Source organism: Cetorhinus maximus, chromosome 13 (assembly GCF_964194155.1).
Source record: "Cetorhinus maximus chromosome 13, sCetMax3.hap1.1, whole genome shotgun sequence".
In the NCBI taxonomy this organism is placed as follows: Eukaryota; Metazoa; Chordata; class Chondrichthyes; order Lamniformes; family Cetorhinidae; genus Cetorhinus; species Cetorhinus maximus.
The window spans coordinates 76807397-76834773 of record NC_135891.1 but is presented as its reverse complement, the minus strand read 5'-3'; the positions used below and the strand labels follow the sequence as shown (position 1 = coordinate 76834773).

Here is a 27377-nt window from a genome sequence, read left to right as displayed (position 1 = left end):
TAGTTAAAAGGTTGGTAAGGTAACTGACTCAGCTGACTGTGCGACAGTTAACTGTCAATCACCTGAAGCCTGATTAGGGGTTAATTACTATTTGAAGCTTAACTAGTGGTGAGTCAAGTCAGCTCTATTTAAGAAAGGGACGATCTGGAAGCAGACTACAGTGTGCTCGCACACAAACAGGAGAGCAAGCACATCCTGAGTGGGGCACAGCCAGAGTGGGTATTCGGAATTTGGTGCAAAGCGGGAATTCGGTGCTTAGGGGATGAGGTGCTCTTTGCATTTTTTCCTTGCTGTCCAACTTCTTAAACCTTCAGAGCATCAGCAGTAGAGGCTACAAGGGAAAGGAATCACTGGTAAGTAGTGGGTAAGGTATTTACTACTTTAATCGCTTGTAGTTTAAGGTCTTTTTGTGGTTTACAGTTTGTATATTCTGCAGTAACGGGGATCAGGAAAGAAGGGCCCTAGAGTAATTGACTAGGTTTGATTTAAAGGGATAAGTCAAGGCAGGAGCGCTCAAAGATGTGGTGTGCTCCTTGTGCTCCATGTGGGAAGCTGGGGACATTTCCAGTGCCCGGGACCAGCATGTGTGCAGGAAGCGTGTCCAGCTGCAGCTCCTGGAAGCTCGGGTTTCAGAGCTGGCACGGTAGCTGGGGACACTGTGGAGCATCCGCGAGTCTGAGAGCATCGTGGATAGCACGTTTAGAGAGGTGGTCACACCTCAAATGAAGGGACTTGAGGAAGGAAGGGAATGGGTGACCACCAGGCAGTCTAAGAGAAACAGGCAGGTAGTTCAGGAGTCCCCTGGGGTCCCGCTCGCAAATCGGTATTCCGTTTTGGAGGCTGGTTCCTCCAGGGAGTGCGGACAGAGTCAAGCTTCTGGCACCATAAGCAGCCTGTCTGTACAGGAGGGGAGGAAGGGAGGAAGAGAGGAAGAGCAATAGTAATAGGGGATTCTATAGTCAGGGGAACAGATAGGTGCTACTGTGGCCATCAACGTGACTCCAGGATGGTGTGTTGCCTCCCTGGTGCCAGGGTCCGGGATGTCACTGAATGGCTGCAGGGCATCCTGAAGGGGAAGGGTGATAAGGCAGAGGTCATAGTACATGTTGGTACCAATGACATAGGTAGAAAGAGGGATGAGGTCTTGCATCAAGAATTCAGGGAGTTAGGCAATAGACTAAAAAGCAAGACCTCTCAGGTTGTAATCTCTGGATTACTCCCAGTGCCACGTGCTAGCAAGCTCAGAAATAGGAGAATAGCACAGATGAATAGGTGGCTTAAGAATTGGTGCAGGATGGAGGGTTTTAGATTCTAGATCACTGGGACTGTTTCTAGGGAAGGTGGGACCTGTACAAGCGGGATGGTCTACATCTGAACCAGAGTGGGACTAACATCCTTGCGGGCATGTTTTTTAGTGCTGTTGGGAGGAGTTTAAACTAATTCAACAGGGGGAGGGGACACAGAATGTTAGCAGAATAGGGACACATCATAATACAGTACAGAGGGAGTACAGCTGCAGTAAGCTTCAAGGGAGTAAGGCAAGGCTGGATGGCCTCTACTTTAATGCCAGGAGTATGACAGGTAAAATGGATGAGTTAAGGGTGAGGATTGACATGTGGAATTGTGATATAGTAGCCATTACTGAGACGTGGTTGAGGGAAGGGCAGGATTGGCAGCTCAACATTCCGGCATATAGAATCTTCAGGCGAGACAGGGGAGGGGGTAAAAGAGGAGGAGGTGTTGCATTATTCGTTAAGGAGTCCATTACTGCAGTAAGGAGAGATGATATCTTGGAGGGGGCATCGAATGAAGCTTTGTGGGTAGAGCTTAGGAATAAAAAAGGGGCAACCACATTATTAGGTGTTTATTATAGACCCCCAGATAGTCAGCAGGAAATTGAGGAGCAAATACGTGCAAATTGAGGAGCAATTTGTGGAGGTGTGTAAAAACAATGACAATAGGGTAATTATATTAGGTGATTTCAACTTTCCCAACATTAATTGGGATACACACAGTGTTAAGGGCTTGGATGGAGTGGATTTCTTGAAATATATACAGGAGAACTTTTTAGGTCAATATGTAGAGGGTCCAACAAGGGACGGCGCGTTGCTGGACCTAATTCTGGGGAATGAAGCCGGACAGGTGGCTGAGGTGGTGGTGGGCGAGCATTTTAGTGATAGCGACCACAACATGGTACAGTTTAAGTTTGTTATGGACAAAGAAATCGACAAGTTGCAAAAAAATGTTTTGGATTGGGGGAAGAGTGGATTTTAGTAAAATAAGGCAGGATCTGGCCAAGGTAGACTGGGAACAGTTACTAATGGGGAAATCTACAGAGGAACAGTGGGGGGTGTTCAAAAAGGAAATGGGAAGGGTACAAGCTCAACATGTTCCCTCTAGGGTGATAGGAAGAAGTAACAAGCCCAGAGAACCATGGATGACCAGAGATATTCAGGTTACAATGAGAAGGAAAAGAGAGGCTTTTAGCAGGTACAAGGGAAGCAAATCAGCAGAGGCATTAGTGGAGTACAGAAAGTGCAGGATGGAGTTTAAGAAAGCAATTAGGAGAGCAAAGAGGGGATATGAGAAAGCTCTGGCTGGTAAAAGTAGGGAAAATCCCAAGATATTCTATAAGTATATCAATGGGCAGAGGATAACCAGGGAAAGAGTAGGGCACATAAGAGACCAAGGGGGCAATCTATGGGTGGAGCCAGAGGACATCGCTAGAGTGTTGAATGAATACTTCACATCCGTCTTCACCCAAGAGAATGAGGATGAAGGTATCGAACTCAGGGAGAGAGACTGCGAGGTTCTTAAGCAAATTGATATAGGGAGTGGCAAGATATTGGAGGTGTTGACAGGCTTAAAAGTGGACAAATCTCCAGGTCCGGATGATTTGTGTCCCAGACTGCTGAGGGCGGCAAGGGAGGAGATTGCAGGGGCTCTGACCCAAATTTTTAATTCCTCTCTGGCCACGGGGGAAGTGCCATAGGACTGGAGAACAGCTAATGTGGTTCTGCTTTTTAAGAAGGGTTGTAGAGATAAGCCAGGGAACTAAAGGCCAGTGAGTCTCACGTCAGTGGTAGGGAAACTATTGGAGAAATTTCTGAAGGAGAGTATCTATCTCCACTTGGAGAGGCAAGGTTTGATCAGGGATAGTCAGCATAGCTTTGTCAGAGGGAGGTCATGCCTAAAAAAATTTGATTGAATTTTTTGAGGAGATGACCAGGTGTGTAGATGAGGGTAGTGCATTTGATGTAGTTTATACGGATTTTAGCAAAGCCTTTGTCAAGGTCCCACATGGGAGACTTATAAAGAAGGCAAAGGCACATGGGATACAGGGTAATTTGATAAGGTGGATTCAAAATTGGCTTAGTTGTAGGAGGCAGAGGGTGATGACAGAAGGATGCTTTAGTGACTGGAAGCCAGTGTCCAGTGGCGAACCTCAGGGATCTGTGCTGGGTCCCCTGTTATTTGTCATTTATATAAACGACATAGATGACTATGTGGGGGGTAGGATTAGTAAGTTTGTGAATGACACAAAGATTGGCCGGGTGGTTAACAGTGAGGTTGAGTGTCTTGGGCTGCAGGAAAATATAGATGGGATGGTCAAATGGGCAGATAAGTGGCAGATGGAATTTAACCCTGAAAAGTGTAAGGTGATACACTTTGGAAGGAGTAATTTGACAAGGAGGTATTCAATGAACGGCATGGCACTAGGAAGTTCTGAGGAACAAAGGGACCTTGGCGTGTGTGTCCATAGATCTCTGAAGGTGGAGGAGGCATGTTAGTGGGGTGGTGAAAAAGGCATATGGGACACTTGCCTTTATCAATCGAAGCATAGATTACAAAAGTAGGGAGGTCATGTTGGAGTTGTATAGAACCTTGGTGAGGCCACAGCTCTGTGCAGTTCTGGTCGCCACTTTATAGGAAGGATGTGATTGCACTGGGGGGGCGGTGCAGAGGAGATTCACCAGGATGTTGCCTGGGATGAAACATTCAAGTTATGAAGAGAGGTTGGATAGACTTGGGTTGTTTTCATTGGAGCAGAGAAGACTGAGGGGCGACCTGATCGAGGTGTACAAGATTATGAGGGGCATGGACAGGGTGGATGGGGAGCAGCTGTTCCCCTTAGTTGAAGGGTCAGTCACAAGGGGGGGCATAAGTTCAAGGTGAGGGGCAGGAGGTTTAGGGGGGATGTGAGGAAAAACTTTTTTACCCAGAGGATGGTGACAGTTTGGAATGCACTGCCTGGGAGGGTGGTGGAGGCGGGTTGCCCCACAACCTTTAAAAAGTACCTGGATGAGCACTTGGCACGTCATAACATTCAAGGCTATGGGCCAAGTGCTCGTAAATGGGATTAGGTAGGTAGGTCAGGTGTTTCTCACGTGTTGGTGCAGACTCGATGGGCCGAAAGGCCTCTTCTGCACTGTGATTCTGATTCTGCTCACACTCTAAGCTCTGGAATGCCCACTTTAAACTGCTCCAACTCAATATCTCTCTCTCCTTTAAATGTCAAGGATCCTTCAACATCACCTTCCAGACCCGCAACCTCTATCACCTTGAAGAACGAGAGCAGCAGACACATGGGAACACCACCCTCAGTAAGTTCCCATCCAAGTCACACACAATCCTCACTTAGAAATTCTACCACTGTCACTGAGTGAAAATCCTGGAACGTCCTTCCTAACAGCACTGTGGGTGTACTTGCACTGCTTGCAGTTCAAGAGGCGACTCAATACCACCTGCTCAAGGGCAATTAGAAATAAGATTTCTTTTTTAAATCAATTTTTTCAAAAGAGCGGGGAGAGGGCGGGGAGACTTCGCTTCAGAAAGGGCGGGGAGACTTCGCTTCAGAAAGGGCGGGGAGACTTCGCTTCAGAAAGGGCGGGGAGACTTCGCTTCAGAAAGGGCGGGGAGACTTCGCTTCAGAAAGGGCGGGGAGACTTCGCTTCAGAAAGGGCGGGGAGACTTCGCTTCAGAAAGGGCGGGGAGACTTCGCTTCAGAAAGGGCGGGGAGACTTCGCTTCAGAAAGGGCGGGGAGACTTCGCTTCAGAAAGGGCGGGGAGACTTCGCTTCAGAAAGGGCGGGGAGACTTCGCTTCAGAAAGGGCGGGGAGACTTCGCTTCAGAAAGGGCGGGGAGACTTCGCTTCAGAAAGGGCGGGGAGACTTCGCTTCAGAAAGGGCGGGGAGACTTCGCTTCAGAAAGGGCGGGGAGACTTCGCTTCAGAAAGGGCGGGGAGACTTCGCTTCAGAAAGGGCGGGGAGACTTCGCTTCAGAAAGGGCGGGGAGACTTCGCTTCAGAAAGGGCGGGGAGACTTCGCTTCAGAAAGGGCGGGGAGACTTCGCTTCAGAAAGGGCGGGGAGACTTCGCTTCAGAAAGGGCGGGGAGACTTCGCTTCAGAAAGGGCGGGGAGACTTCGCTTCAGAAAGGGCGGGGAGACTTCGCTTCAGAAAGGGCGGGGAGACTTCGCTTCAGAAAGGGCGGGGAGACTTCGCTTCAGAAAGGGCGGGGAGACTTCGCTTCAGAAAGGGCGGGGAGACTTCGCTTCAGAAAGTTTTTTTTCTCTCTTTGTTCTCTAGTTTATTAAGTATAAGATCGATACTGTTTTTAAAAAAAATAACTACAATAAATTATAAAGAGCGGGGTGGGGGGTTCTTCAAGCGTAAAGAGCAGGAATACTAGAGTAATTAGTTAATAAATTAAGTAAAATGCAATAGCGACAGCTGGGCAGGTGATGTGTTGCTGCTGCAGCATGTGGGTTCTGCTGCACACCAAAGTGATCCAGAGCAAACAGATTTGTTCTAAGCGTTTGCAGCTCGAGAAGCTTCAGATCCGAATTGAGGAGCTGGAATCCGAGCTGCAGACACTGCGCCACATCAGGGAGGGGGATGTTACCTGGACACTTTGCTCCAGGAGGCGGTCACACCCCTCAGATTAGGTCATTCAAATTTGGTCTGTGACCGGGGACAGGAGGGTGTGAATGCAGGTGAGGCAGCTATGGGGACCCAGGAGGTAGCATTCAAGGAGCCTCGGCCCTTGCAATTGTCCAACAGTTACGAGGTTCTTGCAAGCTGTATGGACAAGAGTGGGGGCTGCAGACAGGATGAGCGAACTGACCATGGAGCTGTGGTACAGGGAGCCATTCAAGTGGCGGGAGGAAATAGGAACACAGTAGTGGTAAGGGACAGTTTAATTCATAGGGATAGATACTGTTCTCTGTAGCCGTGAGCGTGAGTCCCGAAGGCTGTGTTGCCTGCCTGGTGCCAGAGATAAGGACATCTCCTGAGGGTTGGAGAGGAACTTGGAGTGGGAGGGGAGGGATCCAGTTGTCATCGTCCATGTTGGTACCAACGATATTGATAGGACTAGAAACGAGGTTCTGCCGAAAGAATTTGAACAGTTGGGAGCTAAAAACAGAACCTCCAAGGTAATAATCTCAGGATTACTACCTGAGCCACGGGCAAACTGGCATTGGGTAAAAGAAGTCAAGGGGTTAAATGCGTGGCTCAAAGATTGGTGTGGAAGGAATGGGTTTCAGCTCATGGGGCACTGGCACCAGCGCTGGGGTAGAAAGGAGCTGTTCCGGTGGGACCGGCTTCATATGAACCATGCCGGGACCAATGTCCTGGCGAATTGAATACCTAGGGCTATAGAGAGGGCTTTCAACTAAATAGAGGACGGGAGGGCTCTGGAGAAGGGATACGTAGGCTTACAAAACAAAAGGATATGGCAGCACTGCAGGGTAGCTATTTAGGTAATGATTCCCAGAGTGTGACAGGAAGGGACAAATATAAAAAACAGTAGCAAATAGGGTCAAAGGGGAAAAAAATGGTTAAAAGGCAAAATTAATAGCTCTTTACTTAAATGCACATAGTATTCTGAGCAAGATAAATGAATTAACGGCACAAGTAGAGGTTAATGGGTATGATCTAATAGCATTACAGATACATGGTTACAAGGCGATCAAAGCTGGGAACTAAATATTCAGGGGTATGTGACTTTTTGAAAGGATAGGCAGGAAGCAAAGGGTGGTGGAGTAGCTTTGTCAGTACAAGATGGAATAAGTACAATTGCAAGAAACCATCTTGGATCAGAAGGTGTAGAATCCATATGGATGGAGGTAAGAAATAACAAGGGGTAGAAGACACTGGTGGGAGTAGTCTATAGGCCCCTTAACAATAGCTATACTGCAAGACAGAGAATAACTCAGGAGATAATGAGGGCATGTAAAAAAGACAGTACATTAATCATGGGTGGTTTTAATCTTCATGTAGATTGGTAAAATCAAATTGGCAGAGGTAGCCACAAACAAGAATTCATAAAGTGTATTCAGGACAATTTCCTAGAGCAACATGTTGTGGATCCAAACAGGCATCAGGCTATTTTGGATCTGGTAATGTGTAATGAGGCAGGTTTAATAAATTATCTCAAGTTAAAAGATCCCCTAGGAAACAGTGACCATAACATGGTAGAGTTTAGCATTCAGTTTGAGGGTGAGAATCTTGGGTCGGAAACAACTGTGTTAAACTTAAATAAGGGTAATTACAAAGGAATGAGGGCAGAGTTGGCTGGAGTGGACTGGGAAAAGAGTTTAGCAGAAAAGACGGTTGATAAACAAAGGCAGACGTTTAAGAAAATAGTTCATGACTCACAACAAAGATATATCCCAGTGAGAAAGAAGGATTCTAGAGAGAAGATAAACCAACCATAGTTGACCAAGGAAGTTAAGGATAGTATCAAATTGAAAGATAAAACATACAATGTAGCAAAAATTAGTGGTGACCCAGGTGATTGGGGAAGTTTTAAAAGCCAACGAAAGATGACCAAAATAATAATAGAGGGAGAAAATAAACTTTGAGGGTAAACTAGCAAGTTATAAAAAAAATGAACAATAAGAGCTTCTTTAAATATATAAAGTGAACATAGGCCCCTTAGAGAATGAGGCTGGGGAAATAATAATGGGGAACCGGAAATGGCTGAGGAGTTGAGGAGTTGGCATCAGTCTTTACGGTAGAAGACATTAATAGCATTCCAAAAATACTAAATAATCAAGGGGCAAAAGAGGGGGAAGAAATGAATACAATTACTATCACTAGAGAAAAAGTGCCAGGGAAACTAATGGAGCTAAAGGCCGATAAGTCACTTGGACTGATGGGCTGCATCCTAGGATATTAAAGGAAGTAACTACTCATATAGTGGACGTACTGGTAGTAATATTCCAAGAATCCTTAGATTCTGGAAAAGTCCATGAGGATTGGAAAACTACTAATGTAACAACCTTATTCAAAAAGGGAGACAGACAAAAAATAGGTAACTATAGGCCAGTTAGCTTAACATCTGTCATTGGGAAAATGTCAGAGTCTATTATAAAGGAGGTAATAGCAGAGCATTTAGAAATGCATAATATAATCAAGCATGGCTTCGTGAAGGGGAAATCATGCCTGACATATTTATTAGAATTATTTGAGGGAGTAACAAGCAAGATAGATAAAGGGCAACCAGTAGATGTAATATATTTGGATTTCCAAAAAAATGTTCGATAAGTACCGCTCATAAAGCTACTTAATAAGATAAGAGCCCATGGTGTCGGGAGTAGTATATTAGCATGGATAGAGGATTGGCTAACTAATGGAAGACAGAGAGTTGGGATAAAGGGGGCATCTTCAGGATGGCAACCTGTAACTAGTGGAGTGCCAAGGGGATCAGTGCTGGGGCCACAATTATTTACAATATATATTAATGACTTGGATGAGGGAAGTGAATGTATTATTGCTAAATTTGCAAATGACACAAAAATGGGAAGACAAGTGGTGAGGATGACACAAAGTCTACAGAGGGATATAAACAGTTTAAGTGAGCAAGCAAAAACTTGGCAAATGGAATATAATGTGGGAAAATGTGAGGTAATGCACTTTGGCAGGAAGAATAGAGGAGCTGAATATTATTTAAATGGAGAAAGACTGCAGAAAGCTGCAGCACAGAGGGGATTTGGGAGTCCTCGTGCATGAATCACAAAAAGTTGCATACAAATTCAGCAGGTAATAGGGAAGGCAAATGGAATATTGACCTTTATTTCAAAGGGAATGGAGTATAAAATTAAGGAAGTTTTGCTAAAACTATACAAGGCAATGGTTAGGCCACATCTAGAATACTGCGAACAGTTTTGGTCCCCTTGTCAAAGGAAAGATGTACTGGCATTGGAGGCAGTCTAGAGAAGGTTCACTAGGTTGATCCAGGGTATGGAGGGATTTTTTTATGAGGAGTGGTTGAGTAGGTTGGGCCAGTACTCATTGGAGTTTAAAAGAATGAGAGGCGATCTTACTGAAACATATAAGATCCTTAGGGGGCTTGACCTGGTAGATGCTTAGAGGCTGTTTCCCCTTGTGTGAGAGTCTAGGACCAGAGGTCGCCCATTTAAGACAGAGATGAGGAGAAATTTCAGAATGTAGTGAATCTGTGGAATTCTTTATCGCAGAGGGCTGTAGAGGCTGGGTCATTAAGTACATTCAAGGCTAAGATAGATAGATTTTTAATTAGATGGGGAATCAAGGGTTACGGGGAAAAGGCAGTAAAGTGTTGAGGATTATCAGATCAGCCATGATCTCATTGAACGGTGGAGCAGACTCAATGGGCCGAATGGCCCACTTCTGCTCCTATGTCTTATGATCTTATTAAAGATGGTCAATAAATGCTGGCCTTGCCAGCAACACCCACATTTCAAGAACAAATAATTTAAAAATAATTGCTCCTTAAAATCTACCTCCTTGACCAAGATTTTGGTCATGTTCCTACTGTGTACCTCAGTGCCAGTTTTTCTCTAATTACACCCCATTTTACTAAAGACACATAAAAGCAAGCCGTAGCTGTTCTTCTTTCCCACATTAGTCATATCTACCTTAATCAGCTCACAACTCACAATATCCAACGGTAGAAAGGAGTGCGAAATGCAATATCAAACTTTCCTGCCTCTGTGGAATTTGCAGCAGTATTAACCAGCTTCCACTAGGTTTTGCAACAGGTCATTATTAAATAAATCCACAGCATTAATTTATGAAGATTGGATACAAGCTCAAAAATGTGCTTGGAAATGGGTACAATACTATCACCCTGATTCTATGACTTGCGATCCCAGCACACACCATTTTCCACAGAGCACATAAAACTTGTCTACATAACTCTGCCGCAATTAAACGTGCCTTTCATTGTTTAATATTTCCATCACAGTATCCTATACTACAGGATGATTTCATGGTCTTGTAAGCTTCTTTTGCAGGGATTGCTGTTTCATACCTTTCCTAGGATAACGTCAGACAGGCCAGATTTCTTCAGGAACAATGCTGCCTCATTGGGCCCAACTTTTCCTGTATGAGCTGGATCAACCTATAAAACAGAATCACCCATTCAGTATACATCAGTCAATCACCGAACAAACTCAGGTAAAATCTTCCGTACAAATTTTTACTGAAATTCAAAATGCAAAATTTAATATGATGTAAAATAAATTTAAGTGTCACCCTTGGCTCATTGGTGGCATTCTCATTCAAATCAGAAGGTAGTGGGTTCAGGACAGGAGCAGTAAGGTTATGCTGGAACTATATAAAACATTTCTTAGGTCACAACTTGACTACTGTGTGCAGTTCTGGTCACCTTATCACAGAAAGGATGTCGAGAAAGTACAGAGGAGATTTATGAGGATGTTGCCAGGACTGGAAAATTGCAGCTATATGGAAAGATTGGATAGACTAGGGTTGTTCTCCTTGGAACAGAGGAGGCTGAGGGGAGATTTGATTGAGATGTACAAAATTGTGAGGGGCCGAGATAGAGTGGATGGGAAGAGCCTATTTACTTTAGCAGAGAGGTCAGTGACTAGGGGACATAGATTTAAAGCGATTGATAGAAAGGTGAGAGGAGAGATGAGGAAAATATTTTCACCCAGGGAGTTTTGGGGTTCTGGAACTCACTGCCTGAAAGGGGAGCAGAGGCAGAAACCTTCATCCCATTGAAAATATGTTTGGATATGCACTTCAAGTGCCATAACCTGCAGGGCTATGGATCAAATGCTGCAAAGTGGGATTAGGCTGGTTGGCTTGTTTTTCAGCCAGCACAGACATGATGAGCCAGGTGGCCTCTTTCTATGCCATAAACTTTCTATGATTAAAGACAAACTTTCGAGATTTGAGCACATAATCTAGGCTGGCACTTCAGTGTACTACTGAGGGAAAGTTGTACTGTACTAAGGAGGTGCTGTATTTTGAATGAGACGTTAAACTCAGTCCCTGTCTGTCCTCCCAAGTGGATGTAAAATTTCCCACAGTGCTATTTAAAGAGAACCAGGACATCCTCCTGCTCTCTTGGCTAAAATTTGTCCTTTAACCAACACTTAAAACAAATTATCATTTATTTCATTCCTGATTGCATGACCTTGTTGTGCACAAATTGGTTACAACATTTCCTATAGTATAACATTGATTACACTTCAAAGTACTTCATTAGCTGCAAAATGCTTTGAAGCATCCTGAGATGGTGAAAGACACCATAAAAATGGTATTTATTTTTTAAGCTGTTTATAACAAACTGAGATTTGAAAGAGACTTAACCTGCTATGATTTTTGCTGTATCAGGTTTACCTGGTTTAGCATTATTTGACAGCATTTTGCAGTCACCTCCAACCAACCAAACAAATGCTGCTCTGCCCAACTGCAACCCAATGTTCTGGAGCTAAAAACACTTAATTGGAGCCTTACACGAAGTGTCCAAAATATCTCCAAATCACAGAGTCATCAAAACTTGTTGGGTTGTAATAAGCAAGACTTTATTTTAACCAATTTCATTAAGGTTCACCCTGTCTGCCAAGTCGAACAGGAATAAAGTCCATGCACAATTACTTTGCTACGATGATGGCAGAATTTTGAAGGTGTCTGTTTCAGACCTCTCAGTCAAGGCAGTTGCAGTCATATCACCATGAAGCAATTGCAGGAATGTGATGACATTTCTTGGACATCCAAATCTTTGGAGCACAATCCAAAGAGCTTCACAATTTACTGGGTCAAATGCTTTGATCCAGTTGATGAACGCAGGTGTTATTCTTGGATTTGACTGGCAACAAAGGCCATGTTGGAAGTTCTAAAGCCACATTGTATCTCTAGGAGGATTGCCTCAGCTGCAGGAAATGGGTGATTCAGGAGAATGCGTGTCAGGACTTTCCCTGCTATGGACAAGAGGGAAATGCCTTGATATTTTCCATGATTTATCTCTCTTCTTGAAGATGGTTACAGTTGCTGCATTCCTGAAGTCAGGGTGGGTGGGGGTGTTCTTTTTCCTCCAAATTCATAGGATTAATGCACCAGCTTTGAAGGCCTCAACTGGAATATCATCAGGGCCACAGGCTTTGTAGTTTCTCATCTGTTTGATTCCTTGTTGCAGCTCACCCACTGATGGTAATTCACCAATGGATTCTACCACAGAGTATCAACTGCTACTGTGGATTCACTTTTTTTAAAATATATTCTTTCATGGGATGTGGGTGTTGCTGGCAAAGCCAGCATTTGTTGTCCCTCCCCAAATTGCCCTTTTACTGAGCATCTTGCTAGGCCATTTCAGAGGCAGTTAAGAGTCAACCACATTGTTGTGGTCTGGAGTCGCATGTAGGCCAGACTAGGCAAGGGCAGCAAATTTCTTTCCCTACAGAGAAGGGAATAAAGGTCATGCCCATACAGGGCATTAGTGAACCAGACAGGTTTTTACAACAATCAATGATGGTTTCATGGTCACCATTACTGAGACTAGCTTTCAATTCCAGATTTTATTAATTGAATTTAAACTCCACCAGCTGCCATGGTCGGATTTAAACCCATAACACCCTGGGCATTAGCCTGGGCCTCTGATTACTAGTCCAGTGACATTACTACCTGCCTACTCATGAGTTGTTCAAAAAATTCCTTCCAGCTTTGACGGATAGCATTGTCACCCTTGAGAAGAGAAACATCAAGCTGGTCCTTTAAAATCCGGACTGAGGTCAAGCAAGGCTATTTTCAATCTAACTGACAGTGGCTCTTCACCTCATTAAAGATCAGTATTAAATACTGTCCAGATGGAAAACTCTTGAACCTCTATCACCTCTGTGCTAAAACAAAACTGACCGCCATAGATACACATAATCTACAGTTTGCAATGACAGTGTCGTTGTCCACTCTGCAAGAGATTTGTAAACCACTCTTGATCTCTTCAATTCTACTTAAAAGAAACACAGTCTGTCCTTGAATGTTGCCAAAATAAAACTCATTTCAACCCACAGCTGGTCAGCCAAATATTCCACAGCCCATATATGTTGAAGGAGGGACTCTGGAACATGTTCAGCACTTCCCATTCTTCGGCAGCCACCTCTCTCAAAAGGCCACCACTGATGAGGAGATCCAACACCAGATTGATCAGCTGCACCAACTCAGCCTTCTGCAAACTAACGCAGCAAAGACCTCCACAAATCAACAGAAGTCCTAGTGTACAGAGCAACTGTTGTCACCACGCTCCTCTACTGCAGTGAGACCTGGACTGTGTTTCAGGGACACATAAGGGAGCTAGAGAAATTCCCATCAGCAATGCCTCCTCTGCATTCTCTGGAATAAGCAGGAACAAACGTTACTGTCCTTCTTGAAGACAACTCCACAAGCATTCAGGTAAACTCCTGTATAATCAACTTCGACGGACTGGACACTGTGTCTGGATGGCCGAAAACTGTCTCCCCCACCAGATCCTATTCTCTCAATTCTCAAATGGCCAAAGAAAATACTTCAAAGGTACTCTGAAGCTCTCCTTGAAGTCATTAATGACTGGAAGGAGCTTTCTACCAATTGGTCAGAATGGAGGCAAGTCCAAAAAGTTGCATTCTGCTTTGAGTCACAATGTCTTAATGATAAGGCAGAGGGCAGCAGAGAGGGAAAGAAAAGGAAGCAAATGCTGCACTCCCATTCCCACTACCTTGTGGGACATCCTACCCAATGTACCCAAAGATCTGCAGGTTGAGAATTGGCCTGTTCAGTCACATGAAAACCCATGGCAGAAACTCATGACCCCGAATAGGGGTCATTCTTGAATCAAGGGACAGCTGATGATGACGATGGCAGATTCTTCACAAGCAATGATCATGAAAAGGCTTGTCTCTGTGGTAGTTGGCATGATCATTGGTGACTGAAGAGGCCAATTCTTGATCTCTTGAGCAGTTGGGGCACAGGAATCGCTAGCTTGGAGGCATTCTGGTATAAGGAGGCTCCTTCCGTTGTCTGCGTCTTTTCTTTAGCAGCCTTGTATGTTTGTTTCAAACTTGTAGTTTGCTTTCCTGATTGTTGTGCGCCTGCTGTCTGTCAGCTGCCTCCTGTTCCTATACCCGCACCCACACACTGCCATTATGTGATTTTCGTTATAAATAGCTTCTACAAATCGATGATTTGATTCGCAATTGGAAGGAAGAAGGAATGAAGGTTGGTATAATTGATGGGAAAGGTCGTGGTGTGATGTCCACAAAACCTTTTCAACGTGGAGAGTTTGTGGTGGAATACAATGGAGACCTCATTGAATTTAAAGATGCAAAGAGCCGAGAGGCTAAGTTTAATTTTCAATTTTCGCCCTGCACCAAACCATCATTTTTACAATGGTTCACAAACCTCTGAGTGAAGACACTTCCCATTTCAGTCCTGACAATGATGTAGGGTGGAATGAGGCTATTGAAGCATTTTTAAACAAGATGAGGATTGTGAATTCAGTGCATTGGAGATGAGTCAAAGATGGTCAGCCATTTAGAATTCTTGCAAACATCAAGACAAAGATCAGTAGTCCAGTTATCGGATGGTGGGTGAGGAGATTATTGAGGGAGCAGGATATATAGCCTGTTGAGAGCTGGGAAGAAGCTGCACAGTGAGATTTGTTCTCTGCCCCCACTTCTAAGGATAAGAATAGGGGCAGAAGTGAAGATAGAAAATGTATGGATAGTCTCAATCTTTGACACAGTAAGTAAAGGTTCCTCATATTTTGCAAGGATGAAGGAATTGGGGAAGAGGAAAGGGGAGCCATCAGGGAGAGAAGTCAATATCCAGTGATACTCAGGGAATGGTTTGGCCATTGACAAAGACCCAGTACTGTTAGAAATGTCAAGCCAGGTCTGGCAGTGGACAATCAGGATGATTTTGCAACAGATTTACTCAAAACTGCAGGGTTTATGAAGTGGAGAACTAGAGAGAAAAGAAGTGAATGCCAGATGTTGGATATAATGAGTCACTTGGTGGGGCAAAAATATCAAATGCAGAACCAAGCAAGTTAAACAGTTCAACTGTGACCCAATGGCAAATTAAAGGCCTGAAACTGGGGAGTTGCAGCATGTGGTGAGGATGCTAGGATTGCAGGGTCATTTTATTTCAGGTATGCAGGTCAAGGGGGCAGGGGCAGAAAAAAGAAATGAGGAAGTGATCAGAGATAGCCTCGTCAATGATCAAGAACTGTACATGAGTCAACAAGTGACAAATGACACCACAGTTGTAAAAAAACTCCAACACTAAGGAAAATGCAAATACAGGAAAATAAATAGCACAAATGTGAAATATTTTGTTTCAACCTTTTTCAAAAACCTCAAATGATGTCTGACCGCATCTGGTGCTGGCTATCAATTTAATTCTAGATTTTACACAGTAACTCTGCATTTTTATTCGAGAGGTCAGGAGGATAGTGAGTGCGTGGCCCTCTGACAGGGTAAGAAGAGGCAGGTCGTGCTAGAATTCACCTAGAATGGGGCCCCCTCAAACCAATTTTCAGCAATACCAATTGTGTAGCACAAATGTTTCTGCAACATGTGTCATCTAGATAATATTCATGGTAGTGTAGGATAAATAGCTACACAGGGTGACACAGCCAAGTACAGAAATACAGTGGTCATAGTGGATTTGATGATCAGGGGATGGATTGTCAGGCATCTCTACAACCGCGACGAGTCCTTCATGATGTTACCTACCTGATCCTAGAGTAACAGAGGGTGCAGAATATTTTGATTGGGGGGGAGGGGGAGGGAAAGAAGAGAGGTGGAAATAACAATTGTATTTATATAACACCTTTAACTTAATAAAATGTCCTAAGATGCTTCATAGGACTGTTATAAAGCAAAATTTGACAACAAGCCACATAAGAAAATATTATGGTAGAGGTCATAATCTTGGTCAAACAAGTAGGTTTTAAGGAGCATTTTAAAAGGGGAGAGAGAGAGAGATGGAGAAGTTTCAGGAGGGAGTTCCAGAGTTTAGGGCCTTTGCAGCTGGAGGCAAGGCTCAGCCACCAATGTGGAGAAATTACATCAGGGATGCTCAAGAAGCCAGATTTAGTGGAATACAGATATTTGTGGCTGGAGGTTTTTGTGGCTAGAGGAGTTTACAGAGATAGGGAGGGGCAAGGCCATGAAAGCATTTGAAAACAAGGATGAGAATTTAAAAATTGAGGCATTGCTTAACAGTGTGGGGGGATGGGCAGCAATGTATGTCAGTGGTCACAGAAATGATGCGTAAATGGGACTTGATGTGAGTTAGGACAAGAGCAAAGTTTTGGATGACATTAAGTTTATGGAATATAGAATATAGGCGGCCAGCCAGGAGTGCATTGGAGCAGTCAAGTCTAGAGGTAACGTAGGAATGGTCAAGGGTTTCAACAGCAGTTAAGCAGAAGCAGGGAAGAATTGAAGGATATCACAAAGGTGGAAACAGGCAGCCTTACTGTTGGCGCCAATATGTGGAAGGAAGTTCATCTTGGATTAAATATGATACCAAGGGTGCCAACAGGCTGGTTGAGCTTCTTTCAGTTGCCAAACAGAGTTTGTAGTCAAACAGCCAGAAGTCATGGTCCAGGTTCGAACCAATGAAATAGGAAGGCATAGGTTTGAGATGCTGCAGGCAGAGTTTCAGGAGATAGGAAGGAAGTTAAAAAGCAGGATCTCAATTGTACTCATCTCTGGATTACTTTTAATCCACACATTTGTGAGCATTGGGATAGTAGGATAAAACAGTTGAACATCTAGCTGGAGAAATAGTGTAGGAAGAGGCACTTCAGATCCAAGGGGCATTGGGACCAGTTCAGATGCAAGAGGGACCTGTTCAACATGGATACCTCAACAGAGCTGGGAACAATATCCTTGTGGGAAGGTTAGCTAGTACCGTGGAGGAAAATTTAAACTAATTTGGTAGGAGGGGTGGCAGCAGGATGAAGCATTAGAGAAAGTGCACAATGGACTGGGAAGCACAAATAGCACTAGAGTAAAGAATAGTTCAAGAGAGATCAGACAGCAGGCAAATGCGAGGCATTCAAAGTAAAGTGCATGCGTATAAATGCACAGAGCATGATTAATAAGATTGGTGAGCTACAGGCACTAGCAGGCCACATGGAATTACAACATGGTACCAATAACAGAGGCCCAGTTCAAAGGAGATCTGGGGGCTTATCTTTCCTAAATACCTTGTAGCTGGGTAGATTATGGAAGGAGATAAAGAAAGTGGGGTGGTAGTATTCATCAAAGAAATTACTATAGCACTGGTTAGGGATGATATAGTTGAGAGGTGAAAGACTGAATCTATTTGGTTAGAATTAAGGAACAATAGAGGAGCTGTTGCACTACTTGGTGTATACTATAGGCCACCAAATCCAGGGAAGGACACAGAGGAGCAAGTTTACAGGCAAATTATAGGAGTATGCAAAAACTACAGAGTAGTGATAATAGGGGATTTCAATCAATCTAATATAGACTAGGGCAGTAATACTGTTAAGGGGAAAGCGGGGAGGAATTCCTGAAACATGTACAAGAGAACTTTCTTGATCAACGTGTTCCCAGTCCAACAAGTAAGCAAGCAATGCAAAGGCAGATTGGTTTTAATGGTTAATTTTAACTTTTATATAGATTAGGTTAAGCAGATAACCTCATGTAAAAACAGTAGAAAATCTCAATTGTGTTCAGAATACTTTACTTTTCATTCACTGGATGTGTTCATCATTGCCAATGCCAGCATTTTTTGCCTATCCCTAATTGCCCTCGAAAAGATAGCGGTGAACCACCTTCGAGAACCACTGCAAACCTTGTGATGAAAGTACTCCCACAATGCTGCTGGACAAGGAGTTCTAGGATTTTGATACAGCAACATTGAAGGAAAAGCAATATAATTCCATATAGGTATGAGGTATCCATGTTGAACAGATTCCTCTTGCATCAGAACTGGTTCCAATGCCCCATGGATTTGAAGCCCTTCCTCCTACACTATTTCTCCCGCTAGACGTTCAATTGTTTTATCCTACTATCCCAATGCTCACAAATGTGTGGACTAGAAGTAATCCAGGTTTGCAACTTGGACAGATCTTGCAAGTGATAGTGCTTCCATATGCCTGCTGCTCTTGTTCTTCTCAATGTTAGAGGTCTCAGGTTTGGGGACCTTAACCAGTTGCTGCAGTGCATCTTGTAGATGGTACACACTGCAGGCACACTGCACTCATGATAGAAAGATAGATCAAGGTGGAGAGTATTCCATCACACTCCTGACTTGTAGTTGGTGAAAAGGCTTTGGGGAGTCAGGTGATGAGTTACTTGCCATAGAATAGCCAGCCTCTGACCTGCTCTAATAGCCATAGTGTTTATGTGGTTGGTCCAGTTATGAATTTCATCAATAGTCACCCCAGGGTGTTTATGGTGAGAAAGCTGACAACGGCAATGTCAATAATATTAAGAGGTGGTGGTTTGGATTCTGCCTTGTTGGAGATGGTCATTGCCTGACTATTGTATAGTACAAATATTACTGCAACAGTATATCCTAGAACCAGAAAGGGGGCAAGCCATATTAGATTTCATAACGAGTAATGAGCTAAGCTTAGTTAACAGCCTAACAGTGGGCAAACATTTATCTAATAGCGATCATATGATGATCAAGTTTAACATCGTATCTGAAAGACAGTTATTTATATTCTAGATTTAAGTAAGGCTGGCTTCAACAGGATGAGATGGAGACTGCACAATAAACTAGGTAACTTGACAAAAGATCAGTGGATGATGTTCAAAAAATAAATTAATGTGTCACAGAAGTAATTTATACCCTTAAGGGGTAACAGCTCGAGTTGCCAAAAAAGCAGTCATGGATGACTAGAGGTAAGAGACAAAACTAAAGAAAAAGCATACAAAATGAAAAAGTAGCATAGATCCTGGCAAATGGTAGACATACAAAGAACAAAAGGTGACAAAATAGATGGCAAGAGCCTCAAAAAGGAGGTACAAAACAAACTTGCAAGGGATATCAAAATCATCACCAACACTTCTTTCAATTATGCTAGGAAGAAGAGGATGGACAAAAGCAATGTGGACTTCTAAAAACTTATTGTGGTGATATTGTAAATGAAAATAAGGAAATGGCACACATGCTGAAAAATATTTATAGTAGAGGAAGTAAGTCAGACATCCCAAACAAACCAATACTGAATCAGGAATGGGGATTGACAAAAATTAACGTAAACAAATAGCAGTAATGAAGATGATAATGGCACTAAAGCATAACAAGATGATTTACATCACAAGGTTTAAAAGGGAGTATGTGAGAACATTGCAGATGCCTTAGCTATAATCTCCAAAGTTCTCTGGATTCAGGACTGTTCCCTTATACCGGAAAATTGTACATATCACTTTGCTATTTAAGGAAGGTGAGAGCGCGAAGCCAAGGAATTGAGGACCAGTTAGCCTATCATCTGTTGTTGGTAAATTTCTAGAATTTAAAAATATGGATAACGTTACTGAACACCTTGAAAATTTTCAGTTAATCACAGAGAACCAGCATGGATTTGTAAAGGATAGGTCATGCCTGGCCAATCTGTTTGAAGTTTTTGAAGAGGTGACTGAAGAAGTGGACAGGGGAATGTTTATGGATGTTATTTATATGGACTTCCAGAAGGAATTTGGTAAAGTCCCTCATAAGAGCTTGTTAGCTAAAGTTGAAACTCATGGAATTGAAGGCAAATTATTGATTAAGAAACTGGTTGAGCAGCAGAGACAGAGTAAGGACAGTGGGCAGGATCACTGGTGGTGGCCCACAGGGATCTTTGTTGAGGTTTCAACTATTCACGGATTTTACTAACAACTTAGATGACGAGGTAGAGGACCAGATATCCATGTTTGCAAACAAGCATGATAATCCCTGGAAGTTAGAAAGTTAAGAGGTGATTTGATCAAAGTTTTCAAAAAAATAAAAGGGGAACAGATAGGGTACATAAAGAGAAACTATTCCCATGGTTGGTTAGTCTAGGACTAGGGAACATAGCCTAAAAGTCAGAGTCAGGCCTTTCAAGAGTGTAATTAGGAAACTTTTCTGTATGCAAAGGTTCAAAGACGTTTCAAATCTCTTCTGCAAATGGCAGTTGATGCTAGGTCAATTGTAAATTTGAAATCTGAAATTGATGAATTTTCATAAACCAAAGGTATAAGAAATACAGGGCACAGGCAGGTATGTTAAGTTAGGTCGCAAATCAGCTATGATTTCATGGGATGGCAGAACAGGCCAAATGGCCCGTTCCAATGGATCTAGTTCTGGGGAATGAAGAGGAGCAAGTTTCAGTCGGGGGGGCAGCATTTGGGAACTAACTATCATAAAATCAGGTTTAGAATAGTTATGAAAAAGGACAAGGTATAATCAAACGTAAAAATACTTAACTGGAGGAGGGTTAACTTCAATGAGTTGAAAAGGGATCTGGTCCAGGCGAATTGGAATTCAAAATTGGTAGGGGAAAACAGCAATTGAACAACTGGGGGCCCTCTTGGGAACAGACAGTTTCCAAATGAGACGGTAAGGAAGGGCATCCAAAGCTAAAGCTCCCTGGATGATTAAAGATATAGAGATTAAACTGAGAGAAAACAGCTTATGACAGTTGTGAGGTTCATAATACGGTGAGCTGAGCACAGAAAGTAGCATGGGAAATATAAAAATGTGAACAAAAGGTGCAAAGACAGAGCCTGAGATTAAACAAGCAACTAACATAAAAGGGGGCACAAAAGTTTAGTTATAAACATTAATAGTAGAAAGATGGTTAAAGAAGGGGTGAGGCTGCTTAGGGACAAAGAGGAGATCTTTTTGTGCAAGCATGGGGAATGTCTGAGGTACTAAATGAATACAGTGCAGACCAGAGAAGAGGATGCAGCCACTGGTGCAGTAAAGAAGAAAGCACTGGGGATATTGGATAAGATGAGGACATAAGAAATAGGAACACGAGTAAGCCATTTTAGTCCTTGGAGCCTGTTCAACCATTCAATAAGATCATGGCTGATCTTCTACCTCAGCTACAGCTTTATTCACTGCCCTGATATCCCTTCTATCCAAAAATCTGTTGATCTATGTCTTGAGTATACTCAATGACTAAGCAAACACAGCTCTCTGTGGTGGAGAATTGCAAAAGTTCACAATCCTATGAGTGAAGAAATTTCTCTTAAACTGAGTCCTAAATGGCAAACTCTTTATTCTGAGACTATGCCCCAGTCAGGGGAAAAATCCTCCCAGCAGCAACCCTGTCAAGCCCCTTAAGGATTTTAAATGTTTCAATGAGATAATCTCTCATTCTTTCTCATCTCTCCCTCATCAGGTACTTAGGGCACTAAGAGAGTATTGGCAACAACAGACTTCCATGTGTTGGTCCATGATTATGCTTGGCAAGGTACTAACTGGTTTGCCATTGCTTTCTGCAGGTTCTGGCTGAACAGGAAATTCTCCTGCCCTTACTTCCTGCCATGAGCACACTGGAAGGATCGGCAGGTTGATAAACAACCTGTTTGGCCACATTATGAACATACCTTCTGTGGCCATTAAGTCCTGCAGTGGAACTTGAACCTGGAGCTTCTAGCTCAAAGGTAGTGAAAAGATAAAAGCAAAATGCCGCGGATGCTGGAAATCTGAAACAAAAACAAAAATAGCTGGAAAAACTCAGCAGGTCTGACAGCATCTGCGGAGAGGAATACAGTTAACGTTTCGAGTCCGTATGACTCTTCATCAGAACTAAGGAAATATAGAAATGAGGTGAAATATAACCTGGTTGAGGGGGGTGGGACAGGTAGAGCTGGTTAGAGGGCCTGTGCTAGGTGGAGGCAAAGAAGAGATTGCCAAAGATGTCATAGACAAAAGGATAAAGGGGTGTTGACGGTGGCGGTATTAGCTAAGGAATGTGCTCATGGTGACATTAAGGCTAGAAAGCAGGGCGAGCAAGTAACAGATAGCCCTAGTGGGGGTGGGGTGGGGGGAAGGGATCGAAATAAGCTAAAAGGTAGAGATAAATCAATAGATGGAAATGAATTTAAAAATAATGGAAATAGGTGGGAAAAGGAAAATATATTTTAAAAATTTTTAATTATTGGGAAAGTGGGTGGGGATGGAGGAGAGAGTTCATGATCTGAAGTTGTTGAACTCAATGTTAAGTCCAGAAGGCTGTAAAGTGCCTAGTTGGAAGATGAGGTGCTGTTCCTCCAGTTTGCGTTGAGCTTCACTGGAACATTACAGCAGGCCAAGGACGGACATGTGGGCATAAGAGTAGGGTGGTGTGTTGAAATGGCAAGCGACAGGGAGGTCTAGGTCATGCTTGCGGTCAGACCGAAGGTGTTCCGCAAAGCGGTCACCCAGTCTGCGTTTGGTCTCTCCAATGTAGAGGAGACCGCATTGGGAGCAGCGAATGCAGTAGACTAAATTGAGGGAAGTGCAAGTGACTACATCTCCTCACACCCTGCATCCTGTCAGGACTCCATCCCATTCTCTCAGTTCCTTCGCCTCCATCGCAGCTGTTCTGATGATGTCACTTTCAAAAACAGTTCATCTGACATGTCTTCCTTCTTCCTTAACTGAGGTTTTCCACCCACGGTGGTTGACAGGGCCCTCAACCGTGTCCGGCCCATCTCCCGCACATTCGCCCTCACACCTTCCTCTCCCTCCCAGAACCATGATAGTGTCCCCCTTGTCTTCACTTATCACCCCACCAGCCTCCACATTCAAAGGATCATCCTCCGCCATTTCCACCAACTCCAGCATGATGCCACCACCAAACACATCTTCCCTTCACCCCCCTGGCGGCATTCCACAGGATCGTTCCCTCCAGGACACCCTGGTCCACTCCTCCATCACCCTCTACACCTCAACCCCTTCCCACGGCACCTTCCCATGCAACCTCAGAAGGCGCAACACTTGCCCCTTTACTTCTCCCCTCCTCACCATCCAACGGCCCAAACACTCCTTTCAAGTGAAGCAGCGCTTCACTTGCACTTCCCTCAATTTAGTCTACTGCATTCGCTGCTCCCAATGCGGTCTCCTCTACATTGGAGAGACAAAACGCAGACAGGCTGACTGCTTTGCGGAACACCTTCAGTCTGTCCGCAAGCATTACCCAGACCTCCCTGTCGCTTGCCATTTCAACACACCACCTTGCTCTCATGCCCACATGTCCGTCCTTGGCCTGCTGCAATGTTCCAGTGAAGCTCAACATAAACTGGAGGAACAGCACCTCATCTTCCAACTAGGCACTTTAAGCCTTCCGAACTTAACATTGAGTTCAACAACTTCAGATCATGAACTCTCTCCTCCATCCCCACCCACTTTCCCAATAATTAAAAATTTTTTAAATATATTTTTGTTTTCCCACCTATTTCCATTATTTTTAAATTCATTTCCATCTATTGATTTATCTCCATCTTTTAGCCTATTTTGTTCCCTTCCCCCCACCCCACCCCACCCCCACTAGGGCTATCTGTCACTTGCTCGCCCTGCTTTCTAGCCTTAATGTCACCATGAGCACATTCCTTAGCTAATATCGCCACCGTCAACACTCCTTTATCCTTTTGTCTATGATATCTTTGGCAATCTCTTCTTTGCCTCCACCTATCACAGGCCCTCTATCCAGCTCTACCTGTCCCACCCCCCTCAACCAGGTTATATTTTACCTCATTTCTATATTTCCTTAGTTCTGATGAAGAGTCATACGGACTCGAAACGTTAACTGTATTCCTCTCCGCAGATGCTGTCAGACCTGCTGAGTTTTTCCAGCTATTTTTGTTTCAAAGGTAGTGATGCTACCCACTGTGCCACAAGACCTCATACCCTTCTAAACTCTAGGGAATATATTTCCCTGGTCTACTCAACAAAAATAGATAAAGAGGATGCACTTAATAGGTTGGCAGTCCTCAAAGTAAAAAATCACCTGGTCCAGGTGGGTTGCATCTTATTGAGGGGAGTAAAGACAGAAATTGCAGAGGTTCTGCCAATCTTCCAATTCTCCATGAAAGTAGGGGCAGTGCCAGATGACTGGAGGATTGCAAGTATTACACCCCTGTTTAAAAAGGGGAGGAGGGATAAACCCAACAACTACAGGTAAACCAGTCAAGGTGAGGATGCTTTTAGAGACAATAATCTGGGACAAAATTAATTGGTATTTGGAGAAGTGTGGGCTAATAAATGAAAGGTTTGTTAGCAATTAAATCCAATGTGATTAAAGGGGCAGAAAACTTTTGAGTTTTGGTGGTAATTATTTTTCAGGTTGGAGGATAGTATACAGTGGTGTTCCTCAGGGTAGTTTGTTATATATTAATGACCTGGACTTTATAATTTCAAAGATTGCACATGATATCAAACACAGTAATGTAGTAAGCAATGAGGAGGATAAAAAGAGAGATTTCAAGAGGGTATGTAAGAGGACTGTTAAAATTAGCAGACAGATGGCAGATGAGATATAAAGCGGAGGAGTGTGAAGTGATACATCTCGGTAGAAAAGAGGAGAGGCAATATGAACCATAGGATTCAATTTTAAAGGGGGTGTCGGTACAGGCACATATACAAACCATTGAAGGTGAAAGAAAAGCTGAGATCACTATTAAAAAAGCATATGAAATCCTTAGTTTTATTAATAGAGGAATAAGAACACTAAAATAAAAGCAAAATACTACGGATGTTGGAAATCTGAAATCAAAACAAAGTGCTGGAAAAACTTAGCAGGTCTGGAAGCATCTGGAGAGAGAAAAATAGAGTTAACATGTTGAGTTAACAAAATGATTCTGAAGTACAGTAATATTTGATTCAAAATGTTAACTGTTTCTCTCTCCACAAATGCTGCCTGACCAGCTGAGTTTTTATAGCATTTTCTGTTTATATTATACAAATTAGGCAAAAGTAAGAAAGTTATGCTAAACTTTTATAAAGGTTAAGCTACAGCTGGTGTCTTGAATTCAATTCTGCGCACCACACCTCAAGGATGTCAAGGCCTTAGAGAGGGTGCAGAGGAGATTTACTGAAATGGTATCTAGAATGAGGAGGCATCAGTTATTCAGAGAGAATGGAGAAGCTGGAATTGTTCTCCTTACAGCAGAGGTTTCAAAAAAAGATTCAATAGAGATGTTCAAGAACATGAATGGTTGAGATTACCGCAGTAAAGCAGCTCACCTGACGATAATAGGTTTCATACACAGGGTTTCCACTGGAAAGCTGAGGGAAAGAAGAACATCAATTAACATCTGTCATTTCATAAACATCTGTCAGTTGATCAAATTAATTGTAGATGACCTTCCATGCTTATCTTGTGAAACACATTCCTAAGTGACAGCTTTTTATTCAATTATAGCACTCTGAGCCATAAGGACATCGATCCAAGCCAGGATGCAGGACATCATCTAGGCTGACACTTAAATGTAGTTTTGAGGGAGTGTTAACTTATCAGAGGAGTCATCATTGAATAAGACATTACACCAATGTCTACTGAAATGTAAAAGATCCCATGCCTTTATTTGAAAAGTGCAGGATAGTTCTCCATGCTGTCCTGGTTAACATCTATCCTTAGCCAACATCACTAAAACAGATTAACTAGCCTAATGAAGATCGCCGACCTGAAACGTTAACTCTGTTTCTCTCTCCAAAGATGCTGCCAGGCCTGCTGAGTATTTCCAGCACTTGCTGTTTTTATTTCAGATCTCAGAGATTATCTCAATTTATAAATTTTGGCATTTGCTCAAAATTTTGAGTACCCACTGTTAAAATTCAGGCTCTCTCCCAATTCATTAATCATATCCATAACAAAAGTCTCATTTCCAACAGCAGACTGGCTTCTCCTAGAATCCACCTTAGGCACACCATGACTGGGACAATCAGTTTAACCACACTATTTGGCACTTGGGATTGTCCAAGTTTCACATCATACACTCCAGTCACTCCAACAGAGGGAAAACTACCAAACTGTCCAATCATATTGTTTAGGTTAAATTTACTAGTGAAATTTATTTACAAGGGTTATTCCTTGGAGCAGCGAAGGTTGAAAGGGGACCTGATAGAGGTGTATAAGGTTATGAGGGGCATAGATAGGGTGGGTAGCGATCACTTTTTCCATTAGTAGAGGGGTCAATAACCAGGGGGCATAAATTTAAGGTATGAAGTAGAAAGCTAAGAGGGGAGTTGAGAAGAAATTTTTTCACCCAAAGGGTGATGGGAGTGTGGAACTCACTACCTGAAAGGGTAGTTGAGTCAGAAACTCTTGTAACATTTAAGAAGTATTTAGATGTTCACTTGCGTTGCCATAGCCTCCAGGGCTATGGGCCAAGCGCTGGAAAATGGGATTAGTGTAGTCAGATCTTTGTTGATCAGCGCAGACACGATGGGCCGAATGGCCTCCTTCTGTGCTGAAGACGTCTATCATCCATAAGCAACAGAACATAGCAACTAATTAGCAATGCACTTCTTGGTCTGCACAATATTTTAAAGCAAGGCTGTCAAAGCTTTTTGTCTTCATGCACTACAGATATGTGGTATCTCAGAGACCATAGGTAGAACTTATACTCATAATCCCATTCATTTGCCCGCATCTCAAATTCTTGATATCCTGAATTGGGATTTTTCTACCACTGAAGCAACAATGCTGAGAACAGCCCTTGTATATCTCGAGATCCACGATATTCTGAAAGGGCAAAATGAGCAACAACTAGAAGCGCAAATAAAACATAGTTTCACAGGATTCGAGGGCTGGGTTGTCAAGACTCAGGGTCCAACGTATGGGCCGCAATTTAGATACTCTTGCTTTAAACTGTCTTAAAAAGAGTAAGTCTCAACTTAAAATCCTTTCCAGAGTCTTCTGACTGAGTGTTCAATGAAAGTAACATAGGTTTTTCAGTTTCACAGAGCTCCTCCCACTACCATAACACAGGGAAATAGGGGAACTCAATATCCCCAAACTGCTGCCCAGATATACTTTATGACTTTCTTTTAAGTTGAGGTTGGCTTATTTGAAGTAAAAGTATAAGAGATCTTGGAATTTGAAGCCAGGTGAAATTCAGTTTGTTACAGTCAGGGACCAGTAACTTCTTATTTAAAGTAGACAA

General features: G+C 43.1%; 1 protein-coding gene and 1 long non-coding RNA gene across 23 annotated transcripts in view; one reads left to right on the top strand and one right to left on the bottom strand.

The window, feature by feature from the left end:
- The window catches only part of eps15l1a (epidermal growth factor receptor pathway substrate 15-like 1a), a 389837-nt gene that overhangs the window by 281806 nt on the left and 80654 nt on the right, over positions 1 to 27377 (bottom strand). For 17 of the 19 annotated variants that reach the window (XR_013578464.1, XM_078555608.1, XM_078555606.1 and 14 more), the window contains 2 exons: positions 25456 to 25497; positions 10298 to 10387 (listed from right to left, as the gene is read on the bottom strand). Coding sequence is in view for 18 of the 19 variants with exons in the window: in XM_078555608.1 (XP_078411734.1) it covers positions 10298 to 10387; positions 25456 to 25497 (132 nt within the window). In the remaining variant the exon portion in view is untranslated. Of the gene's footprint in view, positions 1 to 10297; positions 10390 to 20707; positions 20869 to 25455; positions 25498 to 27377 lie in introns of all 19 variants that reach the window. The other 2 variants (XM_078555611.1, XM_078555610.1) reach the window with 1 other exon arrangement.
- LOC144688728 (uncharacterized) overlaps positions 1 to 27377 on the top strand; it is a 114821-nt gene that overhangs the window by 71778 nt on the left and 15666 nt on the right. For 2 of the 4 annotated variants that reach the window (XR_013578465.1, XR_013578468.1), the window contains exons 2-4: positions 4521 to 4604; positions 10269 to 10443; positions 12953 to 15712. This is a non-coding gene — a long non-coding RNA (uncharacterized LOC144688728). Of the gene's footprint in view, positions 1 to 4520; positions 4605 to 10268; positions 10444 to 12952; positions 15713 to 27377 lie in introns of those variants that run through there. The other 2 variants (XR_013578466.1, XR_013578467.1) reach the window with 2 other exon arrangements.